General features: G+C 46.2%; 1 protein-coding gene across 1 annotated transcript in view; it reads right to left on the reverse strand.

Moving 5' to 3' along the window:
* PPP6R2 (protein phosphatase 6 regulatory subunit 2) overlaps positions 1 to 21717 on the reverse strand; it is an 876013-nt gene that overhangs the window by 665169 nt on the left and 189127 nt on the right. The window contains exons 3-4 of the mRNA XM_086918845.1: positions 16383 to 16514; positions 14047 to 14292 (exon numbers count right to left, since the gene is read on the reverse strand). Of these exons, the coding sequence (XP_086774971.1) occupies positions 14047 to 14273 (227 nt within the window). The 5' untranslated portion in view covers positions 14274 to 14292; positions 16383 to 16514. The remainder of the gene's footprint in view (positions 1 to 14046; positions 14293 to 16382; positions 16515 to 21717) is intronic.

Here is a 21717-nt window from a genome sequence, read left to right on the forward strand (position 1 = left end):
GGCTCTCTGGCTCTGGGTGTAGCACCTGCCCGTTTTGCATGGAGAGCAGGTCCTTTCTCATTCCGAATCTGTGGGGTGCGCTCTGTGCCATCTCCATGATCTGAGAATGCCATGTCTGCCTGGCCCACTGTGGTGCGACCTCTATCAGTGTCATGTTGCTCGCTCTGCACTTGCTGAGGACTTCATCAGCGGTATCGGGGGAAAAGCGTAGGCAAATGTCCTCGACCAGTCTATCCATAGGGCATTCCCTGGTCACCGTTGGCGGTGTTAGAGGCTTTCCCCTTGTCAGGTTCTCCATGTTCCATCATGCCATTTCTTTCTGCACTGCGTGCGTTACAACCACTAGATCCTCCCAACGCCCTGTTGCTTGTGACCATTGCTCTTGTAACCACTCCTGTAAGGGTCTCATGTGCAGCCGCACATTTGGCACTAGGTGAATGCATGATGCCATTATGCTCTGATCTTGCTCGCTGTTCTCACTGTCCGAGCTTGCCCCCTGTGGTAGAGCTTCGTCTCCCTCACCAGTGCAACTGACCACTTCTCGCTTGGGAACACCTTGCTCTGTACGGTGTCGATCTGAGCTCCCAGGAAGATTTTTATTTGTTCTGGCTCCATTGAGGATTTCCCCCAGTGTATGGAGAATCCTAGGTCATCAGTGTTCTTGTCAATCTCTGTGCATGCTCCTTGCATATCTGGTATGACCTTGCTTTTATTAGCCAGTCGTCCAGATAAGGGTATACGTGTATTCCCTCCCTTCTTAGGTGTGCTGCGACTGTTGATAGGCACTTTGTGAAGACCCTCGGCGCCGACCTTAGACCGAACGCTAGGGTTGTGAACTGATAGTGGTGTTCCCCTATGGTGAATCTGACCAGATGTTTGTGACTTCTGTTCATTGGTATGTGCAGTTAGGCATCCTTTAGGTCTATGGTGACCATGAAGTCTCCTTTTTGCAATTGAGGGAGCAGCTCTTGTAGGGATGTCATTTTGAATTTTTGCGTTCTTATGAATTTGTTTAAGAACCTTAGGTCCAGGATGGGTCTCATTGTTTCGTCTACCTTTGGCACCAGGAAGTACGTAGAATACACCCCTCTGTTCCTTTCTCTGTAAAGTACTGGTTCTATGGCTTGTTTTTGCAGGAGCTCTCTCGCTTTCTCTCGGAGTAGCTGCAGCTCTTTCCTTGCTAGTTGCCTTCTCTTCGGCTTTCTGCTTGTTGTCGTCTTTTCCAGTTCTATGCAGTATCCGAACTGCATGATGTTTAGAACCCATTTGTCTGAAGTTATTGCCTTCCACTCCTGGAAGTAATGTTTAAGTCTTCCTCCCACTGGTCTCACATGCACGCAGGTACTTAGTGCACTTGACCCCTGCACGTTGTCCTTGTCCCTCACCTTGGGAGTTCTTATTTGGGTGGGCACACGTCGCCTGACTTAGTCACTTGGCGGGGGGTTGCTGACCTCCCCTCCTATTCTGACCAAGTCCATTGCCTCTCCCGTAAAAGGACTGGCCCCTCCGCTGGTATTGCCAGGACTGCTTTTGCTGCCCTTGCTGTGTTTGGTTCTCCGCCTGGTGGGATTGTTGGAACGCCTGGTGCGATGTTCCTGGCTGGTTACCACCCCAGCCGTTCGACCTTCGTGATGGGGTGCCCCTTTTCGACCCTCTGAACTGCAATGCCCCCATGGACCTTGCTGTCTCATTGTCTCTTTAGTTGGCGGAGCTTTTCGTCAACTCGGGCCCCGAACAAGGTCTGTCCGTTGAACGGGGTGTTCAGGATGCTGTGTTGTACTTCTGGCTTGAAGCCTGACACCCTGAGCCAGGCTTTCTGTGATGCCCATCATCATGAGCCTACTGGAGGTGTCCGGTCCGTCCAGAGCTGTCTTGATGCAAGAGTTTGCCACATTCTTCCCCTCTTCGACTAGGTTTTCAGCTCTGTCTCTGAATTCCTGAGGCATATTCTTTATCAACTTGCCCAGTTCCTCCATGATTTGGTACTGATGTCGGTTTAGTAGTGCGTTGGAATTGGCCATTGACCAGTGCATCGCGGCATTCCTTTCAATTCTTCTCCCTACCAAGTCCATCCTCTTGCTCTCCTTGTCTGTGGGTGGCCCTGAGGTAGTAGGCAGTTTAGCCCTCTTCCTTGCTGTGGCAGCAATGATTGAGTCAGCTAAGACCGTGCCCTGGATGTAAATGTAAATGTGCAGGAATTTATATAGCGCAAATCACCGAGCGGTTTCTAAGCGCTTGCTTAGGGAACCCGTCCTGGTATTCCCCTGTGAGATAACCCCGGCAGGGTATCCGCAAGGTGAAAGCCATGCATTCCACCGCGAGGGGCCATTGTGGAGATTAAGCAAGCTATTGCCCAGAGTCGCAGAGTGTGAACCCGTGAATCGAGTAGGCACCGGAGCGAGAATTGTCGAGTCCGGGAATTGAACCCTGGTCCCGGGCTGACCTCTGCTTCCAGGTCTGCCTCCTCTAACCAGTGAGCCACACTTCTCCAGATATAGGCTGGGTCCTTGGATGAATGTTTATACTTCTTTTCAGTCCTTGGGGTGACTGCCTTGCATGTAGCCGGCTCCTTGAAGGCTTCTTTCCCTTGTGCCATGACACTTTCCAGCATTGGCAGGTACTGGCTCCTGGTCTGTGTGGGGAGCAATGTCTCGAGGAGGAAGTCGGCCTTCTGCTGCTCTTCGTCGAATTTCACCTTGAAGACAGCCGCTGCATTTCTGATGACTGTTGTACAACCCACCCCAATGTCATCTGGCGGCGAAGGCCTCGAAGGATACGTGTCGACGCTTTCTTCAGGACTCTGTGTCGACTTCTTGCCAGTCGATCTCCTGGCTTTCCGAGGTCGCCGAACCCAGGAGCATCCTGCGGTCGTCGTCCTCCTCATAGTACTCTAAGGCAGCCTCGTCTTCGTCCGGTTCGTCGAATGTTTTGACATTCTCCGACTGTTACTCCACTTCATCCTCTTCCTCCTCGACCACCTCGTGCACCTGTGGCTTGGGCTCCGTCGGGATTATGTAGTCTTTCATCCTGGCGTCGAAATCCTTTTTTCGTTGCAGGATGTTTTCCATCTCGGCTTCGAGACGCCTCTACTTCTCCATTTCGGCAGCCAGATCTGCGTCCAATGGTTCGGCCGGTCTCTTCGGCTGTAAATTCGGCGCCAAACCTTCGACGCAGAGCTTATCTTCGGCGTCGGCACTGGGGCCTCTTTTGGGTCCTTCTCCCTCGGCGTCGGACGTTCCTTTTCAGAGACGTTTTTCGACGGCTTTAGCTGTTCTTCAGCTCTCGGCGCCGGGGACTCCTTCTCAGGGGATCTGCTGGGCCTGGGTTTAGGTGTGGGCGCCGAAGCTTTCGGCGCCGGCACTTTCGAGGATTTTCCCTCGATCTTTCGAGACTCTTGGTCTCTCGGGGCTTTAGGGGCCATAGAGTCTCCTACCTTCTTTGGAGTCTTCGTAATATCGGTCTCTACGACCGTGTAGCCGTCGTCTTCGGCGGCGTTGTTGTCTTCTTCGTTTGAAGATAGGCCCAAGTCTCGAAGGGATGGAGGTTGGCCCTTGCCCTGCATCGTGGCGTTGGCTACTCTGTCTCGCTCGAACTCGAAGAGTTTTCGGCGTAAAGGCGGAGCAGGCGTAGCAGTCTCTGCTCTCGTGGTCTACCGGTAGGCAGAGGTTGCAAACAGGGTGCTGGTCCTTCTGCGCGTACTTGTGGTGGCAACTTGAAAGGAGTCTTGTACATCTCATGCGTTCAGGGGGGCCCCTGCGCTCGCATTCCTCGATGGAAATGCTAAGTTCTTGAACTTCCTTCCCTCCTTCGTCGATCTTCTCGATGATGTAGTCTCCTGAAGTCTTCTCTAATGTTTTTCGTCCAAAAACTGCGTGTTTTCTTCTTCTTTCTTCAAAAATGTCTGGAGCCCTCTCGGGAACGATCCAGACCCAACCGCGGAAAAAAGAATCTGAAGATGGCGCCCAAGAGTGGGTGCTTCCGCAGGAAGCGCGCCGACGTCACCGGAAATACACCAAAAGGTGGGACATCGACGCCGACCTGGGCTACGAAAAAAAAAAAAAAAAAAAAGAAAAGACTACGATTCCGGACCCAACCACAAGACCGCAGAATAATGCACAGCATAGTGAATCCAGAAAGATTCACGCTGCAAAACCAAAGTATTCCTCCGGAAAAGCCGACCTCCTCCAGTATCAAGACTAGGTCAGCAAGTAATGTAAAAAAGGTCGCAGCACCGCAGCCAAAGTGTATGGCACCAAAAAGCAAACGCCCAGGGGTGCAAGGACAAGCACAAGCTTTGGAAAAAAAGGGGAAAAGGGAAAAGATCTGGGGGCCAAGGAGAATGCCACATCTAGCACCACAGACTGTCCCAAATTGCCGAGTCCAGCTAATATAGAGGCAACTCCCCAGCCAAACACGGAGGGTGATTTATCGGATCAGCCGGGCGTCCTGTTTTGGAAAAAGTTGGAAACTATCTTGGAAAAATCAATCCACCCGATATATGAGAGACTGGACTGTATTGAGTCTAGACTGCTATGCCTGGAACTTTCGATGGCATCAGCCCAGAAGATGATGGGGAGGTGGGGGAGTGGCTCACTCAACACAGCCAAACTTGGCAGGACAAACGGCTGGAGGTGTAACTCTCAATGTTTTGCCAAGAGGCAGTATTAGCTCGGTAGTAAAAACACCCGAACCCCCCAGCGCTACAATCCCTGTATCTAACACTGAAGGGATTACTCAACCTGTTGGGATAGCTAGGGACAAAAAAGTGGAGACTAGCAAATCAGTAGTGCATCCTCGCCCATTGCTTAGCAACCCCCCAGACCATGTAGTACCTAATCTGTTATCCATAGAACTCCACCCTGAGTCTGCCCCTTATGTGGTAATATTAGCGGGGGTTCCACCACTAGAGCAGGGAAAGAGGGAGTCACATATGGAATAAAAAAAATAAGTGTATTTTCTGGTTCAATGCAAATCGGCCTTTGCCAACCCATATACATGCGGAGATTCTACTTAAGGGTAAACTGGGTGGGCAGAAGCATAAAGATAGTTGGGGGCAATTGTGTTGTCATTAATTTTAGGGAAAGGAGATGTGTTGAATATATTTGCAATTGGCCGCAAGTAGACCCAAGGTCCCGGATTCAAACACTTCCACTGACTTATTTTTATGTGCCAGTACAGGATCCACGTAGAGAACCCTTCTTATGGAATGAGGCAGGTAGTCATCGGGCTGCACGGGGCTTAAGGTTATATAACAGGTTTTCAGTCTTATCGGGATTAGAGGATTGTGATTGACATCAAACACAGGAGTGGAGTTATAATATGAGCATAATAAGATCGCTCAATGAATATGCAGCTGGAAGTGAGGGACAATTGAAAGTAAATGTAAGCCCAGTGGCAGGTGGGAAGAGGTATAAGGCCAACAATGGTACTGTTACTAACCTAAAGAACGGGGGCAAGCTCCTTCCCCAGATAACTGTTTACAGTGTAAGCCCCTCACCTCTTATCGATCCTAATGTGTTGCTGCACTCTAGTCCCACTGTAGTAAGGAACGTAATAGATGGAGGGCCTCGCTCCAAAGGTAGCTTGACATCGTTAATATCATGGAACTTGGCGGGTATGGGTCCCAAGCTATAGTTTCCATGCTGGTTAAGTTTCATTGATACATTTGATATTTGCCTCTTCCAGGAGACCTGGTCCGTTGAACCGGTATTTAGACCAGGTTACTTGAATTTTTATGCTCCTGCGGTAAGAGGGCAAAAAGGGACGACCAATGGAAGCATGGTAATCTGGGTTAAACAGTACTTAAGCTGTAATATCTAATTGCTCCCAGTCAGGCACTGTGATATCATTGCAGTTAGGCTTAGTTTCACGGGTAGCCTAAAAATTGACATTATTAATGCTTATGCTAGAGGAGTACCCGGTTGGAAAAAATCAGAGGTGTTAACGGTGATAGAATCATTGATTGAATCTTTGCCAGATGGTGTACTGCCGCTAATTGCGGGTGATTTTAATACAACTTTCGAACCCCTGGGACTGGAAGATCTAAACCTGTCAGAAGATGAAGATTTTAGATGGGGTGTACCCCAACTTGAGGCTAGCCCAGTAGTTAAATGGACGGAGGCTGCATTGCACTTGAATGGGTTTTGCCTAGGTAATCAACTGCGAGCCGCAAATGGTCGGACACCTTCAGATAGGAAGGGGGAACAAGCATTGGAAATGCAATAGGTCTCGCAGCATTAGAGTTAGTGCTTTTAGAATTGTTTATGGGTTTTTTTGTAAATCTTTAGCATTTTTGTTTCCTGTAGCCAATGCTAAAGAATTAAAAAAAAAAAAGCCATAAACATTTCTAAAAGCTTTAACTCAAATGCTCCGAGACCTATTGCACTGTGTGAGGGTGAGGGGTTGAGGGTGAGTGAGGGTGAGTGAGGGTGAGGGTGGGTGAGGGTGAGTGAGGGTGAGTGAGGGGTTGAGGGTGAGTGAGGGTGAGGGGTTGAGGGTGAGTGAGAGTGAGGGTGAGTGAGGGTGAGTGAGGGTTAGTGAGAGGGTGGGTGAGGGTGAGTGAGGGTGAGGGTGAGGGTGAGGGTGCTAGTAATTACAGGAAATTAGAACAGGAAATAGCGTAGATGGAAAGCGTTTAACAAAGTGAAAATTAGCACATGAGGTTCTGCAAACATCCTCATCGGGGTAGCACAGATCGGCAACTCTAAAAACACATTACTTGAACAGCGAATGAGACGTGAAATGTATTAGGTCACCTGCCTTATAAGGGATTTAAAGGTTAATAACTAATTAGAAATAATGGTCTCACTCCGAAGATCTATTAATAAACCTCTCAGCTCATTAAATACATTCTATACGCCGTCACAGCAGGCGTTTTTAAATATCCGATAAAGGGAAACCCTACTGAAAGGATTCGTGCTGTTGCAGGGAAAATTGGTTCCATTTGAAACCCCACACGTCACGGGGTTCAACTCACAGTGACAGAACTCCAATGCACCGCTCAGAGTGAGATGACATGCCCTGAATGTTAACTCCTCTTTACTTACACGCACCGCCGGCGGTGTAGATGTTAAAAAGTGGGCTGGGTGACGTACAGTAGGCCAATGCCACTGAAAATAAAGTCTGATCAGCTAGCGGCCAAGAAAGTCGCAAAGTCACATACATAATAAAGCATCTAGGTTTCATAAAAGGTTAATGCTCCCTAAAAGCACGTTTCTTCTTCGTGCTGAGGAAAACGAAAAAACCGAAAGAAGCGCTTAACTCTAGTATGCTTGCAACGTATCCTTTTGAATGAGCACCACTAGACATGCGCAGTATTTAACGCTTTCAGTGAGGTTCGCGGCACCATGCCAACAGCTGCACGGTGCCTCCCTTGCGGGTGGCGACATTACGCTGCCAGTGCAGGAGGCCCAGGACCAGTGACGTCAGCTGCGCGCACACACACACCGCACGTCGATGCAACCAAGACCGACGCGGCATTACAACACTGGCAGGTCCAGGCGGATCTCGGGAGCCCATCATGGGAACACTGAACAAGAATGAGCCCTCAGGAAAAGTTAAAAGGCTGCATGCGCTTGCTAAAGCCGACTGCCTAATTTAACCAGCATGCAAAGCAGAAAACACACGCTCATGAAAGTGTCTTGTTGTGACCCACACAGGACACGTTTGGAGCGACTTTGACGGTGTTCAGTAGCAAACGGCAATCGTTATAACACGTCAGCCCGCCTATGCCATAAGTAAAAGTAGCAGTGCCTCCGTGTAGAAGCATGAAACAAATCGTACTCACCTCACGGTAGAAGTAGGAGAAATGCGACACGGCGGGAAGGGGAGGGGGCGGAGCGGGTAAAATAACAAACAAGACGGAGGGAAGAGAGGGGAGGGGGGAGGAGAAATGCGACACGGCGGGAAGGGGAGGGGGCGGAGCGGGTAAAATAACAAACAAGACGGAGGGAAGAGAGGGGAGGGGGGAGGAGAAATGCGACACGGCGGGAAGGGGAGGGGGCGGAGCGGGTAAACCAAGACGGACGTGCACGCGCTTTTAAGCTCAATGCGCATGCGCATTGAGCTTAAAAGTCACGGGCACTGCAAGGAATCGCCACGATTCCTTGCAGTGGATAAAGAGTGGATAAGTCCCAATACTCTCGCTTGCTCGATGCGCATGCGCATCGACAGGCGAGACCTAAAAAACGTATGAAAATGGCATAAGGTCAAGTAAAATTGATTATCTGCTTGTTCACCTGAAGCTTTGGCACTCTCTTGTGGATATGGAGGTGAAAACCCGTGTAGAGTGTGACCACAACCCCCTGACAGCACTATTTAGATTAGGACAAGAGGGAATGGTAGATATGTCTGAAGAACTATTCGTCCCGGAAACAATCTTGGCAAATGATGAGCGTCACCTAAAGTGGTGTATAGTGATCAACCAACCAGAAACACTACACGCCATTAAAGATAGTATAGATAAGGTGCTTGGCAAAATAGGGCCAAGTGATAATGAGATGAAGTATAGACCATTTGGAGAAGACCATGCTGACCTCTTTTCGAATCTCAAAACCCACTTTTGTAAGCCTTGTACTGCCAGAGTAAAAGTAAGGAAAAAACCGGAGAAGTGGTACAACAAATTATGTAGGGAAGCTAGGGCTGAGCTGGGCCTAGCACTAAAAACTAGGAATCCTGTGATAATAAAAGCGTCCCGATGTAACTATAGAAACATCATCTGTCGGGCAAAAAGACAATAGGAAGATCAAATGTGGCAGGATCTTAAAGGAGCGTGTCAGTCTAAAAACCAGAAGCTATTTTGGGATACCTATAAATGGGAAGGAGGTGGGTGTACAAATAGCCCGCAAAACAATATCCCCAAAAACTCTTGGATTGAGTATTTTAAGCCCCAGTATGCAAACAGAATGTAATCCAAGTAATGCGGTTTTTGGTATTAAACTTTATAAAGGGATTGTTTTTAGTTTAGGGGATGTGGATAGAGCCCTGAACTCTGTAACGGAGGGGCGTGCCCCAGGGATGGACTGTATACCCGCGGATCTATACCCAAGTGATATGGCGAGGTGGCGATTATACATCGCCTATCTATCCGCCCAGGGGATGGCTGTTCCCCATCCATGGAAGGGAGCTGAAATTGTCCCGGTCTACAAAAAAGGGGATGAGTCCCTAGCGGGCAACTACAGGCCTATTAGCCTGATTGATTCCATACAAAAAATAATGTGTCGTCTGGTTCTGGGAAAGATTTAGGACTGGATGGACGAGGGGGGTATCCTGAGTCCATTACAGGCCGGCTTCCGCCCTAGGACCAGTACGATAGACCAGGTCTTTCGATTTGTTGTCCTATATTGGCGAACAGTTGTCCTGGAAAAAGGGGTATTATATGCGGTATTCGTCGACCTTAGGGCGGCGTTCGATATTGTTCCGCGAAGAAAACTCTGGAAAGTGCTGGAGGATCTAGGAATGGCCCCGGAACTGTTGACCTTGGTTGTCTGCTTACACGAGGGCACCTATGCTAGAGTCAGATGGGGTAAACAGTGTGAAGTGACGGAAGCCTTCCCTGTCGAGCAGGGAGTGAGGCAGGGTTGCGTTTTGGCGCCTACCCTGTTATCACTCTTCGTGAACGGGACGGCAGACTACCTTTCCCTGGTTCCTACTGATGCCCCAGTGATGGCTGGAGAGCGCGTCCCAAACCTTATGTTCGCGGACGACACTCTGATATTGTCAAAGACGCCAAGCGGCCTTCAACAGGCACTTCACCGCTTTACGGATTCTGCCGGCTGCGCGGGCTCGAAATAAACACCGCTAAAACAAATCTTATGGTCCTTACTGAACCCAAATGCCCTAAGTCAACTAAGCGTTTTAAGGGAAACATATATATGGATAATTGCCCCCTAGAACAGGTTGACGCCTTTACTTATCTAGGGGTCAACTTGCAGAGTGATATGTGCTGGAATAGCCAGCTAGATATGACTATATTAAGGCACAAACAACAAGCGGGCATTCTTCTTAAAAGATTTAAATCTTCCCTTACTAAGCCTATCAGACCACTACTCGAGATCTATGGGATGAAAGTCTTAAGCTCTGTTCTCTATGGGGCCGAACTATGGGGGTTTGCAAATTTAAAGCACCTGACATCACTAGAAAAGGAATTTCTAAGAAAAGCTACCTATGTCCCCCAAAGTACCCCTTTAATTCCTCTGTTTTTGGATCTTGGTAAAAGAGCAGTGCAAGATCTGGCCACTCTCCGACTAATATTATATTGGCGCAGAATATGAACCACCGAGGAATTGCATCACTATGCTCCAGGTTTTACGGAAATAAGAGAGATGGATCGCTTTCATAAAATTAGCTGGCTAAAAGCAATTAGATCTCTGTTAGGAAGAATGGGTTTGATTGAACTGTGGGATGACCCAATAAATGCTGTATTCCCTTCTAAGAAGGAAATGAAGATGATATATTGGAATATGGTCAACTCAGAGAAATATGCCATGAGTTCCTCATCTCATCTGACAGAGCGATTTCTAGAATTCAAGGAGTACCTAGTATTGGAACCATATTGGGACGCTATTGAGAAACCATTAGATCCTAAACTTTATTTTCAATTTAGGGCAGGCACCCTCCCCATAAGGTCTTTTACCGCAAGTTGGGCAGAGAAGAATGATGACAAATGCCCTAAATGTAGGGACAAAAAAGAATCCATAAGTCACTTTCTGTTTTTCTGTCCCTTATATACTGCGCCGCAGGATAAATGGGTAAAACCAATATGTCGATTAATTGGCTCCCGAAAACATAAGGCGTTGAAAATATTATGTACTGATCCCAGCGTTCCAATTGCTATTGCCATGGCAAAGTATTTAAAATGGGCATGGGTAATTCGATTGGAAGTAAATTGTTAGTAGTATGGGTTGATGTAAAATACATGAGGATGGGACTGACTGTGATGAGTAAAGGATTATGGGTAAACAATATGTTGTCAATACTTATTGTAAATATCTTTTCTATCCCCTATTTTAAGGAACATTCAACATTAGTCTTGTGGAGTTTATTTCTTAAACTTTTTAAATATTTATTCCAATGTATTTTAAAAGATGTTATATTGCAAATGCATGTTTTGTGATGCTTTTATGATTTAACTGTTGAATAAAGTTTTTTGATAACTAGAAAGCAATGTGGTGATAGAGAACTCAACTTTAGAGGGAGGTTGTAAATAACTCAGTAGCCTTTGAGGCTACTGTTAGGTTACGGAGTGTGTATATATTTACTCAGGTTTCATGTTGTGATGTTTAAGACTACATCAAAAATGATCCTGCAAGTATAACTGTACACACCTCCACCTACCACCAACCTCCTAGGCCCATACTTCCTGCATGTTTTTTAATGTAAACATTACAAATTTACCATGCAGTATTAACAGCATGAAACAGAAGGAATTTGCACAACGGTCACATCAAACAAGTAATCTCCGCTTCAGAACGTTGCTTATTGGGAATCGCTAATTGTGTATGATATTGTCATAAAATTATTAACTCAACATAAAATGAAAATCATACACCTGAGTTTGCTTAAGGAAGTTCACAGCTGTTCATTTAAAGCAGAAAAAAATGGCTACAAGAAATCCTGTAAAGCACAGCAGGATACCAAGCATTCTCCTCTGCAAGTCCCACGATGAAAGATGACAACATTTGCATTACAAGCTGGTCATCTGCTGAATATCGCTCCTGCACTGTGGCAGCACGAGTAGCCACACGGCCATTGATTGTCTAGATATATCAGGCACTCAGACAACTGATTCAAGGACAGAAAATATTTTCGAGTCACTGATAAGGCTAGCTCAAACAACTCTGCTGAACTCACTGTGTGCAAGGGAGGATTGGGGCCCAGTATGTACTGCAAGAAAGAAAGGAAGAAAAAAAAGCTTGCCTCTTTTTCAAATGCATTCACAAGGGACCAGGAACACGTGTACTGCCTGTCGTGGTGGTCCTCCTCCTGCTCCAGCAATGGCACTGGCAGCAATATCAGAACTTTAATGTTAACTCTGCTTTAAACCCTCATGCCTTTAAAGATTCAACCTACTAGGCTAAGGTAGCAGGATACGGAACTAGACTGAAGCACAGTTGTTTTAACAGCTGTTTCTTATGTCTAAGAGCAGCACCCACATCAGCAGACTTTGCTGAAGCTGAAGGGGCTATAACACACTTCTCCCACAGCATCCGTGATCAGAGGGCAGAGTCACGGCTGCTTGAAACCCATGCTTAAAGTTGACCATACAAGAGAGCAAAGTATTGGTACTGAAATTGTGTTCTCATTAAAGCAGAATAAAGGCAAAGGCAATAGAAAAGAGACAGATCCCGCGTGACTGGCTGCCCTTTGAAAAGGAGGGCTACGTTTAAGAGTGCACACCATGCCCAGAATAGAACTCTAAAACTGAAGCAGGGGTATGTGATTGAGTGCACACCGTGCGCTGACATGCACAGCGAGTAAGCTGCTTGGTGCATCGGATCCACACAAAAAACACACACAAAATACTACAGAGTGTTTGTTCTACACAACACACCAAAAATTCTGAGGGAGTACAACCTATACAAAGAAATAAACTCAAGGCTCAGTTTGGGAGTAACAGATGCGTAAAAAAGTCAATTGTCTTGGAGAAAGAAATAAGAAACAACTCCAAACCCGGCATATGAAGGGACATACAGAAGCACAAGAGGTCTACACGGAGGACCTCATTATGAATGGTGTTAGTCCTCCTGGAGCATTAACTCGAGGAGGATGCGGACTCTGGCTTTTCCAATTAGGCCGGAGCCTATGGATCCAGCTTCTTTGGCCCACTAAAACAGGTATGGTTTTACCAGTTGTGGAGCACCTAGTAAAACTGTTGCTGGGGCTGCAGGCAGGAGCACATCCTGGTCTCCACCAGACACCTGCAGTATCGTTAAGGGGGTAGGAATCTGGTGGGGAGGGGCTGGACACAATGCCTATTACCAACCTAATGCCACCAGCCTCCCACTGATATTTTTCAGCCGCTATTAGTAGGCCTGAAAATGTCAAAGCATTTGTTCGCAGAATCTGGGAAAGACATTGTAGAAGGTTCCAGTATTTCTGGGTCACCAAATCAAATTTTGGTGCAAGGATACTGTCCAGAACTGGAAATTCCGTTCCCCAGTATCCCAACGCCAAAATCCAGAAAAACTCACAATCTGAGCCTAAGTTACCGGGCACAGCCTCTAAATTAACCTAATTCCCGAGTCTGAGTTCAAAGGAAATTCACAGTTCAGAGACATCCTTAAATGCAAAGTATAAATCACATTTTCAATGTACTTAAAGCTAAAATCATGGCCATTCAATAGTGCATATTAATATTAAGGTATGGCCAATAAGAAGCATTAGTACAACCAACAGAGGAGTTCTAAAAACAAAAAACAATCACTTTCTACTTCTAAAAGTTATTCTGCATGTGTTCTCCTCATCCACACTCTCCTACCGAATACTACTGCATACACACCACCACCCATCTTCTCTTACTGAGTCCTGAAGTACAACCTGTACAAAGAGTTCAAGCACATGTTGCACTTCTGGTGTCTCAGAAAAGCTGAACACACACCACCCATTCACACTATTTTCAACATCCTAGACTACAGGACCATCTTTGATCCTTTTAGGTGTACTAAAAAAGTCAAAACAAATCCAAACCTCGCATTCCCTTGATTAAGGAATTAACATAACATTCTATTAGAAGCAGGGATTTTAAAAGGTGAACAAAAGGGCCACAGACTCCTACAAATTAAGTTTTTGAAATTCCACATGTGGGCACTCGCTTTATAGAATTATAGTTTTCTACATTAAAGTGAAGCACATTTTTTTGCTTATCACCCGAAGTAAACCTTTCGGCCTCCTGCCACTGGTGTAATCAGCCTGAAGTGAAGTCTGCATTTAATTATTTAATGTGGGGTCACTGTTTTGAAATGCAACAGCGATTTTAATAAAGAGTCTGAGAAGGATTCATTTCCACTTGGCCGAGCCCAAGCAGAGCTCCAGATCTAGCCTACGTACTTGAAGCGGACTTTCTCCTCCATTTCCTCGGGAGGCTCATGAGTGATGAGGTGCACCAACTCCTCCATGCACTCCTGCCGACAGATGAATTCCAGCAGTTTGCGGTTTTGCGCCTTGCACTCCTGTAAGATGTCATCTTCATCCATCAGCTCCTGCAGAGTTACATCTTCTTTATCCAGAAGCTTGTCAATGTGCGACGTGGTGTTCAAATCAAACTTCCAGAACATGGTGATGAGGCACAGCTACCTACAATCCAGAAGAAAAGTAAAGGTTTCAACATTTAAAGCTTTCACTGCCCATAATAAAGACCTCGCCCCCAGCCAAACCTGCAGGGTTACTGTACTCTAATTCCATCCCAATTTCAGATTCTACTCTGCCTGACCCGTCTAATTTATTGTGATAGTGCATTATACTTTAAGCACGTCAGCAAGACTAAACAAATTATAATTTTAATAAATTATGCAGAACACACAAAAACCGAGGTTGATTTGTGGTACAGGAACAATACCATAAGGCCCATGAAGTCTGCCTTCTTACTGAAATTCTGAATCCATTCATCACCTCTGCCTACACAAGTCCTGCAGAGATATAGAACAACGGTCCTTCACATAGATTACAAATATATCATGTACATTGCGAGGTACTGTACAACATTAGGAATGGCTTTCTCCATTTACACAGTAATGTGTCTTTTCCAATCACCTACATCTCAAGGTTTGGAAAAGAGAACGCCACATAAGTAGATATATGAATAACAATTATAAAGTTACAGCAGCGCAATGGCTCATGTACTATACTCTAAGACGGTAGACAAATCCCTTTTGTTTCTGCTGACTCCGTGACTCAATATTTCACCAACAGCCACTGTTTATATTTGTATCCAACCTTTGCAGAAAATTAGGTATACAAGTGTGGGCTGTCTTGAAAAAGGATTTTTCAGAATTAAACAGTACAAAGTTTGCTAGAGAAGTGGTAGTTACTCCGTTAATACGTAATGGAGTTACAAATGCTGTGAGGTAATACATTATTTATAGTCTTGAATGCCAATATCAGCAATTGGCAGCAGATCCATTTTCTGCAGAAAACCTGACTAAATGATGGTAACAAGCAGAAGTAAGCCAGTGGTTGTTTAGGGTTCTGTTGGCAATATAGGAACGTTATGCAGTGGGAGGAGAGGGTTCTTGGGAGTTCCACTTCTAGACTATTACATCATTAATTACATTAAAGTTCAAACAAGCTGACTGGTGCTTTAGATATGTGAAGTTGAGTCAATAGACAGATTCTACAAATATTTAGCATGAGGCGGTAATAAAGGACTCTACAGGCACTAATGGATTAAAGAGAAAGCCACAGTTTCTGATAGAGGAAGCAAAGGACAGCAAGTCTGGGGGAAATAGGATTAAGTTGGACCAGGGTACAGGTGCAGGGGATAAAAGAAAATAGAGGACCTCTGGATTTGGAGAGTCCAGACTGAAGAACCTCTTTGGCTGCCATCAGGCGAATAGCAGTAAGTCAGTTGGATAAATATTCTTGGAGTTGGGGAGTAAGATTTGGAAGCGAGAAAAAGATTTGTGTGTCATCAGCATTGAAGATGGTAACAGGAAACCAAAGGAGGAGATGATGGCACCAAAAGAGAGGATACATAGAGATAGAAAGAGGGTCCAGACCTGATTGTTGTGGTACGCATATCCCAAGTAGTGGTTTGGGGGTTGACCATGTGGTAGTTCGTGCTACCAACAGCGGTCACAGAGAAAAGAAGCAAACAACTTAAGGGCTGAATCAATGATACATCAGGCATTATGGAGGCTGTAAATGTAGGATGATCAACAGAATTGAAGGGCGTACAGAAATCAAAAAGTTAAAAGGTAGAGGAAAGGCGATTATGAGGAAAAGAACTTCAGAACCCTCATATGGGTAGTAATCATATTCTAATAGCTACAAACAGTAATGATTGAACTGATATGGTGAAGGTTGAAACGTGCGAGGGTAGCCTCAGTTGAGTGTGGTGCTTGGACTCTAAACTGAAATGTACTGAAAAGGTTGTTCAATATTAGTTCTTATTGGAGATGAGTGAAGTGTAGCCGTGCCAGAATTTTGGAAAAGAAAGGAAATTGCAATACAGGAAGACAGCTGGAAGGTACCAATGGGATTGCATTACGTTTACAGCAGGACAACAGATAGATGGACAGGAGGGCTCTATGCCGAATGTAAGGGAGTGAGAGAAAGACCTTTGGAGAAGAGAGCAAGGGGTTTGTGGACGGAAAGAAATATGAAGTGCGTGAGAGTCTGTAGATTTGATGGACTGACTGATCAGAGTATAATGAGCATACTTTTACCTTTATGCAGAACTGGATACAGCTTCAGTCAAGTGGTCTTCTATAAGGTCAGGGGCACATTTTGCATTGTTCCAATTGCAGACCCATCACAGCAACCGTACAAGACTTCATGCAAAGGACCACTGATGGGGTCTGAAACAGAGCAAAAAAAGAGGATCACCACAAATACAATTGTAATAGATGAATTGTTAGATCCAAATGCAATTGCATAAAAGAAGGATTAAAACAACGACAGCTGAAAGAGGCAAATACATTTATCATAGAAAAGTAGAGCTATTGAATGGCACTGTCTAATGTTCATATCTACTTTTAAGATATTGTTACATTCTCAAATGTTGGTGCACCAGTGCCACTGAAACAAAATGTGCAACTGTTACCATACAAGATAGAGGCATATAGGGCAAAGTCTAAACAATCTACACATAGAAAAAAACACACACAGCCCTTTATTTCATCACAGAGCACATTGGTGAAGGAACATCGATTCCTTGCATAACAGTCATTTAGGATCAACAGATGTATCCTACTGTTATATGCTACAGACTACACCCTTAGCCTCCTAAAACTTTAATGCTTCTGTTTCTGCACCTCCCTGGCACAAGTTTGTTGCCAATGCTTTGCTTTTCAGCAAAAAGAAAAAAACGCTTGGCTGCCAACAATTAACTGTTGCATAAAAAAGGAAAACAACAAAAAAAACAATGTGAACATGTACATGCCTCACCAAGTATGCATACGTATAGGTCATGAAACTAAAGTGTCCTGGCCTGACCACATTTATGCATGTGTCACCATGCATGAGACAACTGCCGTTTTAAAAAAAAATTAATTTGATTTCTTTTTCTAAGATTGCACACCTCAATCAGGGAAGAGTAAACAAAGCTAAATGTGTGGGAAAGGACATTTTCTTACACGAGCAATGCAACATCAAACTGCAAATGCACGCTTTCAAGAAATAAATAAATATAAAGGGAAAAAAACTTTAAAGAACAAAAAAAGGGCGCCAAAAGATGGGGTGGGAGAGCAATAATTAAGGGGAGGGAGAAAATTTGCGGGCATGATTTACGTGCAACTTAGAGGCCAATCACGATGCGGTTGGAAACTGCTCCGACCATCGGTCAGAGCCGTTCCCTCCGTGTTATCAGCCGGTCGGATTACTTTCCGACCAACCCATACTGATGGAGTCTGTCAGAAAGGAACGCGACCGGTCATTCCAACTGGCTTCTGATAGGCTCGGAGAGCACGTCCACCAGTCGGAATGCTTTCAGTAATCCCAAGAGCGGCTCTTTCCACCCGAGGGATTACGATGTCGGTGGAGATCGCCTTTCTGTGCCAGCCCTTCTGACACAGAAAGGCTGTCAGAACTTGACTTTGGGGGCCCCCAGCAGGGCCCCCTTTGTTGCAGGGCCTCCGGTTGGTAGCAGAGGGGGTACCTATGGTGCCCCTCTGTTGATCCCTGCACCTTGGGGAGCCAGCCATAGGGTGCAGGGATAAACTACACCTCGCACTTTTACAATGGGAGCATGCTTTCCAGTCAGAATGCATGCTTCCATTGTAAAGTATAGGAGTGCGACTGAACAGTGTTGAGTCGCATCCTATTTAGTCAGTCAGGACCACCGACTGGCTGCCGGTTGGTAGGTCCCTTCACCGAGACGATGTTGGGCAGAGGAAACTCCACCCAACATCATAATAAGGCTCTTAGTGCGGGGAGGAAAGGAGGTGGAGGAGGGCCGAATTAAAAGTTAAAAAATTAAAAATGTGGGTGCAAACAAGGCAGTCACAAAGAGGTTGCAGCTTGTGCAAAATGCGGCAGCCCGACTTCTCTGTGTTATACCCAAGAACAACAGCGTGTCTCCTTACCTACGTGAGCTGCACTGGCTAAGGGTTGAAAATCGTATCAGGTTCAAAGCGTTGAACTATATGTTCAAAATCAAAACTGGTACCGCACCCAAATACCTCCAAACACTGGCCTCTCCCTATATCCCAGAGAGAAATCTACGTTCAAAATCAGCTGAAAAATTTGGCGTACCTAGATTCAAACTGGCCAGGATGGGAGGAAGATCATTTGCTTACCTAGGCCCATCTATCTGGAACACCCTCCCTATCCATATTCGAAAGGAGCAAAGTCTCACCAGGTTCCGGAAAGAGATAAAGACCTGGTTGTTTGACCAGTGTCTTTAAAATATCCACTGCGGTTTATCATCATTTTGTCTGTGTTCTTAGGCGCCGGGAAACCCTTTTTGGGTAGCTGTTTGCGCCATATAAGTTCAAAAAATAAATAAATAAAAAATAAAGAATGACAAAAAATCCAAACAAGACTGGAGAAGGGGGAATTCATGTAAAGCTTTTGTGGCAACATTGAAAGAGAGGAGGGCAAGCAATGCGAGAAGGAAAGCTGCATATGGGGAGATTGCAAGAACAAACGTGCGCTCCCAATAGAGTGCTCAAGGCAAAAGAAAAGGAGTGTGAGCATGGGAAGGATACAAGTTACACAATAACATTTCTTTTAACCCCTTCCATGCGGCCGCGATTCCCCTGGTGTGCTGTAAACAACACGAACAGGGGCGGGCCGTGACGAACCCCAGCCGTCATCAGCACACGAGCACCGTAGTGCATGACGGCTGGGGTTCGTCATCAGCATGGAAGGGGTTAAAGAAGTTATCATAGACGGTAGGGAAAGCGCAAGACTAGGAAGGAAATACACCAAATAAGATGCCAGCAAATGATAGTGACAAGAAATCCAACCAATAGTAAGCAATATTTTGACATAAATATTGTAAATATTGATATATATATTGATAGCTATAAGCTGTCTCCAGGAGAGACCTTAAAAGGTTCATTGACATTAAAGGTGGAATGGACATGGAACAACGTCCCCTCCTTTCAACACTGCTCATCTTTTAACCTTGTACAAGTGTGACAGGGCGGGACGTCCCTGTGAGGATGAAGACTGAGGAGAAGACCATTTCCCGTGACTGGTGGTCAGCTGTTCCCTTCTCGCCCCTTTCTCTTCCCATCCAGCAGCCTACTTTCCTTTCTACAGAGGAGTGGCCGCCCGCTACTGCGGACTCTGTGCATCATTGGGGATACGAGGAAGAAAAAGGACGCAACACCTTTAAACCTGACTGGAGTGAAGACGAGACTCCGCCCATTCAGAGCGTCATCGAGCCAAAAGGAGCAGGATCCCGGAAAACAGTGGACGGCGTTTTCCCGGAGGACTAAGGCGTTGTGGATCGGAGACGGAGTGCGGACCAAAGAAACTACGGAGAAGACGAAGCCTCGACTAGCCCAGCTGAGACCAGCAAGCCAGGAGGCCAACGTTCCGGCGAATCGCACGTCCACGCTCCCGCAGGAGGAGCGTGGCTTACAAAGGTACGGGGAAAAGTTGCGGGTTGGAGTGGCCAGCCTACTGTTTAAATAAACCGCGTGTTCGATTCCCTGTACCCCTACTTCACGAGCACTACCGACACAGCAGTTTTTGTATTATACACTTTGCACGTGGTTTTCCTCACTCTCGGCCCATAAGTAAAAGCGCGCCCGACGTACCATTGATTGTTCTCTATCTTTCCTTCCTTTTTGGTGTTTGCGTAACCACTGGACATCGTGTGGAGGTCGTTTGGAAAATTACCATTCTGGCTGCAACACCTCCCTGTCATCGCTGGAACTCCCTGCTTTTCCTAAGGGCGTCAGAACGGAGCCTGACGAGTTCGCCCGGATAAGACTTTCAAGCAGGAGAAAGAAAGCTTATTTGAAAATAAAGCCCTCTTTGAAAGCGTTACTTCAGCCTTCTGACTCAGTTCCTTCCCCTCGAGACCCTACCCCAGTACAAGTGGTGTCAGAAGTGGGATCTCCATCCCAGTCCATCTGTGATCCCAAGATGGACGCCCTAATTCAGCATCTTATCAAGGGGCAGGAAAAACTGGAGTGGGCAGTAGAGAGACAATTATCAGCGGCTCAGGCAGACCGAGACTTGTTTAAAAATACCATCACTGCCCAACTGGAATGCATGCAGAAGAATGTACCGAATCCAACTGGCGTACCTCCTTTAGAGAACAGAATACACGCGCCCAACCCCACAGGGATCGCCCTGCAAAAGTATGTACATGGTGAAGACCCTGATGCCTTCCTTATGAATTCTAAACTAGCGGCGAGAGCACTGGTATGGCCTGAAGAGAAGTGGCCCTTTTTCCTGGCGCCATTGTTAACCGGAGAGGCCCAGTTTGCGTAGAAGGTGGCTAATTCCGTAGGTAATGCTCCCTACCACCTAATTAAAACGTGATCCTGGACAACTTGGGGTTAGACCCCGAAGCATACCGAGTACGGTTCCGAAAGGAGAAGGGTTCACCTGGTGAGAACCAAGACCCTATTTTTCAGACTCAAAATGATGGCTGACAAGTGGCTGAAGCCCGAGACCAGTACCAAAGAGGATATACTGGCTAAAAAATACTTGGAACAATTCAAGGAGGCTCTTCCATATGGGTCTTAGAGATGGTTGAGACAACATTCGGGTCTCACGGTGGAGCAAGCCATAGAAATGGCCGCCAACTATGCCCGGGCTCAACCTCGTGGGTCAGGTTGGGAACAAGAGAGACATTCTAAGCACTTGATACCAGCTAAACCCGAGAAGAAAACAAAAATGATATCTGAACCGATAAGACCAAGACCTTTGAGAATGGAATCCCCTATGTCACGTGGGCCCCAGTGTTTTGAGTGTGGCGAATGGGGCCACATCGCCCGCTTGTGTCCTCGGAAACAACAGACAGAGGAACCAATGGAAGTGGGTTATCTACCAAAAACAGTTCTATACTCCGCCGAGATGGGAACCTCGTTCTATGTGAGTATGACGATAAATGACAATATAGTGAAAGCCCTTTTAGACTCAGGGTGTAGACAGTCCGTGGTCCAAGAACGCCTTGTACACCCCAACTAGTATGTTCCCGACACCCTGGTTCATATTCGATGCGTCCATGGGGACGTCAAGCCCTATCCTTTAGCGCAAGTTACCATACGTCCTAAAGACAAACCAGCTTGTCTAGTGAGAGTGGGTGTAGTGGACTCTCTTCCAGAGGACATGATATTATGGGTAGATAATCCAAAGTTCCTCGCCTTGTTCCAGAAGACTCTCTTGGAACGTTCCCCGACGGTTGGGGGTCCCCAGTCTGCTCTCATAACTCCTGACCCTTGGATAATGGATCGTAACTTCAAATTTGAACAAGCAGGACAGAACACTATACAACGCATGGGAAGCTGCTCATGCTACCCAAGACTCACCAAACACACCGTTCCCCTGGTTTGTTATACGAAATGATCTCCTGTATAGGGAGGCTTACGTGGGAAG

This window comes from Lissotriton vulgaris, chromosome 1_1 (assembly GCF_964263255.1).
Source record: "Lissotriton vulgaris chromosome 1_1, aLisVul1.2, whole genome shotgun sequence".
In the NCBI taxonomy this organism is placed as follows: Eukaryota; Metazoa; Chordata; class Amphibia; order Caudata; family Salamandridae; genus Lissotriton; species Lissotriton vulgaris.